The 8891-nt window shown below is 36.7% G+C and overlaps 2 protein-coding genes across 2 annotated transcripts; both read right to left on the bottom strand.

Moving 5' to 3' along the window:
- Positions 1 to 815: 815 nt before the first annotated feature.
- LOC110418325 ((-)-isopiperitenol/(-)-carveol dehydrogenase, mitochondrial-like) lies at positions 816 to 2194 on the bottom strand. The gene has a single exon (XM_021431019.2). It carries the CDS (start codon positions 1812 to 1814, stop codon positions 1017 to 1019), a length of 798 nt encoding a protein of 265 aa, XP_021286694.1. The 5' UTR covers positions 1815 to 2194; the 3' UTR covers positions 816 to 1016.
- Positions 2195 to 2576: 382 nt separating this feature from the next.
- Positions 2577 to 8036, bottom strand: LOC110417739 (Leucine-rich repeat protein kinase family protein). The gene is made up of 13 exons (XM_021430238.2): positions 7593 to 8036; positions 7161 to 7296; positions 6976 to 7047; positions 6803 to 6874; positions 6583 to 6654; positions 6350 to 6421; positions 6159 to 6230; positions 5454 to 5560; positions 5186 to 5359; positions 4732 to 5064; positions 3968 to 4222; positions 3122 to 3255; positions 2577 to 3010 (listed from the first exon to the last, which is right to left on the bottom strand). The coding sequence occupies exons 1-13, from the start codon at positions 7672 to 7674 to the stop codon at positions 2786 to 2788; spliced, it is 1806 nt and encodes a 601-aa protein (XP_021285913.1). The 5' UTR covers positions 7675 to 8036; the 3' UTR covers positions 2577 to 2785.
- Positions 8037 to 8891: the final 855 nt, after the last annotated feature.

Here is an 8891-nt window from a genome sequence, read left to right as displayed (position 1 = left end):
CCTCCCTTTTGAAATTATTCACATTAAACTTATTGTATTAACACATCAACGATTAGATATTTATAAGGAGCCATCCAAATGATCCACTTGAGGCATCTTTAATTTATTGGATGCTCCATCACATATATATAAAAACAGGCCTAACCCAAAAATATACCTCAAATGGGCTAAATTGATGGGTTTGAGTCTCCTTAAGCCTGCTCCACAGGCTGGGCTAAACTTTTAAGTAGGTTTCAATGGATCTTGTTGAGCTTGCTTTGGCTCAATTCTTCACCCTTCTTCTTTTCCAAAACAATGTGGTTTTAACCTCCCTCATGCCCCCTCTGCCCTTTATTTATCTAAATCATTTAAACTCACAGACCTTAAACCCAAAACCCCTCTTCATTTAAACCCCCGAAGCACATAAAATGATATTTTCTTTTATGTAAAATTTATTTATCTTCACCTGATTCATTTTATACTTAATATATATGCTACAATGCATCTTTGACTAGGATTACCTAAGATAATATTAAAATATAAAAATCTTCATATAAAATAACTTAAGGATCTTAAGTCTAAAGGTCATTTACATGAGTGATATTTACAAATATTTTCATGACCACCTAAACAATATATCAAATGAAAATTCTCATGATTGGTCATGCTGAATAAACTTATTTTTATAACAAGCATCCATATGTGGGTTTCAATAATCTCAAGAATTCAGTCTATTAAATTGAGTACTTATTTCACAAATAAAAAACATAACATATGCTAATGCCTATGCTTATATCAATTTCTTATCTTGATAAAGTATGGATTAAGAATTATTTAGGAGTAATGATTTAATACAGTGAGGATTTCCATAATTATTACAGATCACAATTCTTATGTAAAGTATATTTACATTTTTATTTTTCGAAGTACATGAAAGGCTAATTGAACACAGTCTATTTATTTATCCTGAAAAAGGAAAATTTGTTAACTTTCAAAAAAAAAAAAGGAAAAAGGAAAAATTGTTCCATACAATTAAGTTAGGAAAGTCTAAACCCACCATCTACAGCCAAGTTATGGCCAGTAATAAACTGAGACTCCTCACAAGCAAGAAACAGCACAGCATCAGCCACATGTTTGACCTTCAAAACCCCATTATTTATCAAGCAATAGGACCCCGCAAATCTCGTTTCCACCTCCTCCACCCCCATCCGGAAAGCCTCACAGAGCAAAGGTGTTGCCACAGGGCCTGGCGAAACACAGTTAACGCGTACTCCATGCGCACCCAACTGGGTACTGGCGCACCTCATCAACGCTAACACCGCGTTCTTTGACATAACATAGTCTGTATGCGTGTCACTCCCAATTCTAGCAGCAACACTTGCTGTGCAAATGATGCTTCCTTTTGTGTTCCCCTCCACCATGGCCCGCCCTGCATGCTTGACACTAGCTGCCACCCCACCTACGTTGATAGCAAACAGCTTTTCGTAGGATGATAAGTCCAAATCGAGGATTGTTTGCTGGGATTTGCTCATAACGCCTGCATTGCAAAACAAGATGTCTAGCCTGCCATACAGTTGGATTGTGGATTGGACGAGGGATTCAACATCTTGCTCCTTTGTTACATCGCAGTGAACGTAGGTACAGGCGCAACGATTCTGGCCGATTGATGCAGCAAGTTTTTCACCCTTCTCATCTTGGATGTCCGCGATCACAATGGCACGTGCACCATGGTCAGCGAAGAGCTGCGCTGTGGCCTCACCAATACCGCTTGCACCACCAGTGATTATGGCTACCTTGCCTTCGAGCTTCTTGTTGCATGGTTCGCGGTCTGCCATTTTAGGCGTCAAATTCTTCCTGCAGATTTGCCTTAATCACAACTTATAAGTTTATGTTATAAACCATGAGAACGGTCAGCATATAAAGTATCCAATGCTGCCCTGTCGGTGGCAAAGTTAATTTAATCTCTCTGGTGTGTGTGTGTATGTGTTTTTCTTTTAGTTTGTCGAATAGCAGCAAAGGGCATGTTCTGGTTTTTGACTTGTATATAATTGGAAGTTTCATTCTAACGAATTATGGTGTAAGGGATTATGGAATTCTTTAGGCCTCAGGTTTCTGTCTTCTCCTGCAACCAGCTAAACGAAAATATCAGCCGAATGTAACAATAGTGCTTCTTTATTTTCATCGATTTGACTTGTCTTTGTTTATAGCTATATCTTTTCCAGCTTCGAAGATTACTTGGTCCTATGACATGACAGCCTAGTCTTCGCCTAGACAAGAAAGAAACCAACAATTACAGATAGCACTGGACGATGTTTTCATGGCCCAGCCAGCTCATGGAGATGCATTGTCAATTTCATAACAAGAACGAGAGAAGACACTGACGGTTGTTATAGCATGAGTTATAAGCGATGGTTAGGCAATCAATCCTGTCCTTGAAATTATTCAGCTTCCCACTAAATCATATAACGTCTCTTTTTATCAGTGAAATAAAAAGAAAATATGCTCCCATGGCTAAAGCTCGTCATTAAGCTTCATTTGTACCTTTGTCTCGAGCAATATTGTTTTCAGAACTGCGATTTCAACCAAACTGCGATTCATAACCTTGAGGAATTACGTTATGCTATAAAAGAAATACAGCAAAACCATACAAGTTGCAAAGGTGCAAGACAACATGCACATCCATCAATTGCTAGACAATAATATACAGGCCCCACAGAGTGGGAGAAAATCACAAAACTCTCAGAAAAAAGGCATATGCAGCAGATCTTATCTGCAATAGCCAAGTTACTCAATTTCTAATGTCCATTTAACAATAATCTGAATGAGACTCGTAGAAATCACTCGGGCAAGGTGACATGACCTCTTGTTCCAGCAACTGAAGCACCTGGCTCATTGTTGGCCGTTCGTCTGGATTTGCATCAGTACATTTTGCCGCTATTTCCAGAATTGCTTCTACAGTTTCCATGTCAGCATCAGTACATCTTTTGTCCACTACATCTTCCAATCGATTCTCTCTCAGTAGAGTGTTCATCTGTAAATGTTTGAGCAAAACAGAAAATTATATCTAGATATTCTGAAACAGATGGAAATAGTTAGTTTTCCACCAAACCAAAAAAGGAGAAAAAGACTTAGGGGGCCCTACCCAGCCAACAACATTCAAGCCCCTCTTTACAAAAGTTGGATCAGTTGGCCTTTTTCCAGTTACAAGCTCCAGCAAGAGAACTCCAAAGCTATAGACATCAGACTTTTCCGTGGCTCTCCCACTTTGTAGATATTCTGCTCCATAGTAGCAAGTAATTAAAAGTCAAAAATAGTTTCCATTTGCTAGAAATGACCATGATGATAATATAATGATCAATAGTTTGAAGTAATAACGCTTTATCATCCTATCAGAATACATGTTGGCATGTAGTCTGGAGTTACAAATGTCAAGCAGCAATTACCCATGTCGGGAGGATTAACCTACACACAAATTGGTGAAACTTGTGAGGATTACACGTGAGTCTCATGTGAAATTACTCATGTCGAGAGGCAACAGTTATCTGCAACGGGCAGTTTAACTGGCAGGACAGGTAGTTACTCTCACGTTAATGTCTAAAATATATTATTAAAGGAAACACCTAAAATGTCCTGATCATCTTATGCTATTGCGCATTTATCAGTTAATCACCCAAATCTCTTTTTCCACTTCATAGAGAATTAGGTTGCCGGCACAAATATAATCATTGAAGAAGTTCTGAGTCAAATAATGCCATCATGCAGAAACCTGAAACAAGTATGATACTAATGTTTCCCAATCATTAGTGTAGCTGCCCTACCTAACTCTCTAAAACTAACAAAACAAATGTGCAATAAGAGCTCAATATAGAGTTATAGATGCTGTAGTGAAACTTTTCTGCAAGAAAGCATGTAAAGGAAGTCTGAAACAAACAAAAACAATTGCAACTGAAGCATTCTAGATGACAGTTCACAGTAGAGCAAGATATACCTGGAGCCAAATAGCCAAAAGTGCCAGCAACCACAGTAGTAACATGGGCATCCTCATCAACCAAAAGTTTGGCAAGACCAAAGTCAGACACATGGGGCTCCAGGTTTTCATCAAGAAGAATATTGCTGGATTTTATGTCTCGATGAACTATCTTTGGACAACAATCATGGTGCAAGTATGCTAATCCTCGAGCAGAACCAAGGGCTATTTTTAAACGAGAACTCCAGTTCAATGGCCTGTCCTGTTCTCTGTGTTCTGAAAATGTAAATGACATACAAGACAACACAATTAATAGTAAGCATTTCAGTATCATTTTAAAGAATGCATATGACATATTTAGGTGCATTCAAGAAGTTTTGATTTGCCATATTTTGATGTGATGGGCTGGGCTGGTGTGTTATGAATGAATAAGCAGGTAGAATATGATACAAACAAATTCACAAAGTAGAAATGGTTAACCCTGACTCAAAACCACACCCCCCCCCCCCCCCCGCCACACACAATTCTCTGAGGGCCACAATTCTGCACTAATAAACCGGAAATATGGTCCGATTATAGAAAAGTCCCCAAGTAATGCAAATTCAGAAGAAATACAAAGAAGTTTAATAACAGTTGAAAATGGTGCTTCCTACTGAGGTAAAAATCGAAACATCTAGTATTAAATCATGACAAACTATGAAAATGCCACCTCAAATTTTTCATGCCCATGTAATTCTCCATGATATAGCATGTAGTAAGAATTGAAATATTAAACACCAGCATACCATGCAGAAAGTCATCCAAGCTGCCCATAGCAAGGTAATCATATATAAGAAGCTTCGATGCTGGGAGCCTGCAGTAACCACGCAGGTTTACTAAATTAATGTGTTTGATGCTGCCCAAGATCTCTAGCTCTCTCTCAAAGACTTGATCAGATCCTTCACGACTCCGATCTATTCTTTTAACAGCAAATGTTCCACAATCATTCATGACCATTCGGTATACAGTTCCAAATCCCCCAGACCCCACAACATCCTCTTCATCAAGGGATTCCAGCTTTTCAATAATCTCGCATGATGGATATGGCAGATCCCCATGAAAAGTGATAAGTTTTGTACCTGCAAAAAATAAAATAGTTAGGAGAAAATTTTTGACACAGAAAAGGGTTGGTTGGGCAGGTAGGGGCAGGGCAACAGGATTTTATACAACTGCCAACTTTGGATAAATAAACCAGCATACTTATATCTTGCTGCACTTGCTTTTTAACTTCTGTGTATCTCTTAGCAGCCCTTTCCTTTTTTGATAGTAGACATATCCAGAGGAACGCAAGGAGCACAACAAGCACAAGGGCCATTGTGGACATTGCGCCAATTAGCACTCCTTTTATGTAATGAGATGATCGCTTTGTTGGGACTGCAGAAATCAATAGGGATAACACCTTATCATTACATGCATAAAGCTTTTAAGAAATATCACAATGAAAGCCACACAAAATAACAAAACTTGCCTGCTACTTCATCACTTTCAGCATGCGGTAGGACTGCGGGGAATCCCAGTGACGTTCGACAAGGCTTGTGAACTTGTCGGCCACATAGGTCCAAATTGCCAATAAACCTGAGAACATAAGTGAGGCATCAACAAGCTGTATTGATGACTTAGCAGATTAGTTACAGCGTACATTAACATTAATGTGAAAATATTTTGAATCCAAACGATTTCCAGCATCTTTTGGCTCCCTTGTGTAGCCAACAAGGTTAGATGTTTGGTGGAACCTATATTCAAGACATCCTATTGACTTATTGGACCGTTTCAAAATTTATCTAATACAAAGAAGCCCAAATGGCTTTTATGCTGCAAGAGAGCAAAAATTCTTAGCATCGTATCAAAACTTTAGGAAAAGGCTAAAGGTTTTGCTGAAGTAAAACTGTGAAGAGATGCCATAAGCACACAACAGATAACATGCATGTAAGTACAGTCAATGCCATTTGCAATTGGAATGCAACATGATTTTTTCTGATTAATTTTGAGCCATGAATTATATATCAATATCCTTTGAACAAATCCGATGCCTTATAGTTAGAAGAAAGTAGGTAATACCCTTTTCAAAAGAATATAAAAATTGAGCATTGCAACTCATCACTAACATGTTGATCCACATATTATAGCAAGCATAAACATAAAAGCTGGAAATGGTGAAGAGAAGAGTACTCACGACTTGTTCCCAAAAGTGCTCAGGACTCCAATATCTGGGATTTCACCAGAGAAAAAGTTGGTTGACAAATTGCTGCCACAAATAGCAACCATCTGGCAGTTAAGAAACTTCATTTTCTTTGCTTTTAATTGCATTATTAACCAAAACAACTCAAATTAATATTTGCAAACAACAATTCTTCTTGAACTTACAGGTAGTGCAATCTTGTAAGACGACCTATGGATGAAGGTATAGCACCCTTTAGCGAATTGCTTGATAAATCCCTAAAATATGAATTTCCAGCAGGCAATCGCAAGGATTAGCTCATAAAAATCAAACTAAACAAATTTACTTACCAGAAAAAATAAATAAATAAATAAATTGCTAAAGAGTTCACAATTATGCCTTCTGACTAAAGAAGCAGTAGCATATTGAGGGATCTTACAGAATAGTGAGAAAGGAAAGGTTTCCGATATTTGATGGTATGCCTCCTTGTAGATAATTAGCTCTCAAGTAACTGCGCAAACAATCAATTGCAAGATGTAATTTAATTGCATCTAATTTAATGCCTGAGATAGAGGGAACAATGTGAAAATGAGAGAAGAAATAAGACAAGTCCCAAAGCAGGAAAAAGCCACACACAAAGTAAACTTGTTTTTGCTTACAGGGCTCTCAACTCAGTACAATTGGTAATTTCGTTAGGAATTAGTCCATGTAAACTGTTCTGGTGCAGTGCCCTGTATTACCCCAGAGAAGAAGGAAAAGAAAAGAAGATATAGAATCAGAATCAGCCTACTATTTCTAACATTATTTCTGTCTGTAGAAATTGAAAACTCACAGTCTTTGCAATCCGTTTAGTTTGCCAATGCTGGGAGATATTGTCCCTCCTAATTGCAGGTATGGTAGGCTTCTGTAGAACCAACCCGTAACAAAAATATCAGTATAAAACTGAAAAGAGCTAAGAGAAAATAGACAAGGTACAGCAAGTAAAAGATTAAAGCAAAAACGAAGGATGTGGCTTACATTGAACGGACTCTTTGATCATTAGGATAACAAGAAATGCCAGTCCAACTGCAGGGTGACTCATCAGTAGCTAGCCAGTTTCCAAGGAAGTTGTTACTGTCATTCAATGTGCTTTTGATCTCTAACAATGTTAGACCTTGAAAAATCAAAACCAAATCAGGTCATATAGACTAAAAGCTCAACTCCACTCCATTTCTAAGCGATTGAAAATAAAAATAAACATAAAAATTAGAAAACAAAAGAATAACTTTCCAAAACTCAAGCTTGATTCAGCTAAGATAAGTTAATTCAGTTTATATTAAAAGAAATTTTTTTTAAAAGAAAAAATACATCAAGCTTAAAATGTAGCACTTTCCCATCACCAGCAGCCAGCAGAAAGAGAAAAAAAATCAATAAAAAAATCAAAACAGTGATGGGTTTTTTAGTTATTACCATCTTGAGTGAGAGCAAAAGAGCCGGAGCTCAAAAGGGTAGCTGCAAAAATCGCAGAGAATAGCCAAACCATCGCCCTCATTTTCCTACCCTCCTTCTAGCTCAAGCTTCTGGGAAGTGTTACAAGTGAGGAAAAAGAGAAGAAGCTATGAAATTTTGCCAATAAAAGTGGGTAGAGGTGAGTGTGGGAAGTGAAAGTGGTGATGATAGTCAAGAAGTACTATGATTAAACTAATAATAATTTGAAGCACGAGAGAGAGATAAAGAGGAAGAGAGAGATGTGTTGCCTCCAATATTTTATATGAATACAAATTAAAGACAACCTTTTTGAAAATTTCATGGAAAGTTGTGCAGACAGAAGTAGCCGTTGTCCCAATAAATTTTCAAACAGGTTCATATAAACAACAAATCTCACGAGTACTGGGGGATGGTTGAGACTCGCTACAGAGTAAAGGTTGGGTGGAGAGTAACGTTGGCGATGTCTAGAGTGGGGCTTTCGAAGGTAACTTTGGCATGAAAAAAGCCTGAGACAGCATTTGAACCTGTCAGACTCGGTGACAGAGTTCCCAGAATGCACGGAGCTGTGTTACACTATTATTGTTACGTACCCTTGTAGCAAACCAACCTTGCAGTATAATTAAATCTAGTTGATTTTATAGGATCCCATGTGAGAATCATGGAAACAACTAGATTTAATAGTGGTAAAAATTGTAAGTACTATTGAAGTAAGTAAGATAAGCGGAAAATAATCAACAACGAGTTAATTTAATTGGTATGTTCATTTGTCTCGACTTAAATGATACTAAGTTTATGTCTTAGGGAGCATCCTATAAAATTGCAATTATACTTAGAAGATTCCTTTGATCCTTACTTAAAAGATGACATGAACAAATCGAAAAAAGTTTTAAATTTTATTAACTTTTCAAAAATAATGATAATGGGTGGAATCATATCATAAGACTAAACAATCTATTTACGTGATCATCATAAGATAACAAGACTAAACAATCTATTTACCCCAAATTTTTTGCTAACAAGCAAAAAAAAAAAAAATTGAGAAGAATATAGTTTTGTTAAATAGAAAAGGAAGGTTAAATTTGTACTTGTAAGATCACCCCATATTATTTTGAAGTATAATATTTGAAAAAAACTCTTAAACAATGTAAGAAAATTCAATTAAATGATAATTTTTTTATTGCATTCAATTAAATTTTTAATTAAATAAATTTTTATAATTAATGATTGATTAATTGTTATTAATTAAAATATTATTTATTATTTTATATTCACATAAAATTA

The sequence above is a fragment of the Theobroma umbraticum genome, unplaced genomic scaffold (genome assembly GCF_002168275.2).
Source record: "Theobroma umbraticum cultivar Fairchild unplaced genomic scaffold, ASM216827v3 scaffold_50.0, whole genome shotgun sequence".
NCBI lineage: Eukaryota > Viridiplantae > Streptophyta > Magnoliopsida > Malvales > Malvaceae > Theobroma > Theobroma umbraticum.
The sequence above is the reverse complement of the archived record's forward strand: the minus strand, read 5'-3'. Positions and strand labels throughout refer to the sequence as shown.

Bases quoted from the DNA above. Each gene is read 5' to 3' on its own strand.
- LOC110418325 (XM_021431019.2), bottom strand. From the start codon at position 1,814: ATGGCAGACCGCGAACCATGCAACAAGAAGCTCGAAGGCAAGGTAGCC.
- LOC110417739 (XM_021430238.2), bottom strand. From the start codon at position 7,674: ATGAGGGCGATGGTTTGGCTATTCTCTGCGATTTTTGCAGCTACCCTT. The intron at 4,223-4,731 runs GTATGCTGGTGT...TTACATTTTCAG, and splicing joins CTTGGATGACTTTCTGCATG to AACACAGAGAACAGGACAGG. The intron at 3,256-3,967 runs GTATATCTTGCT...ACTATGGAGCAG, and splicing joins TTTTGGCTATTTGGCTCCAG to AATATCTACAAAGTGGGAGA.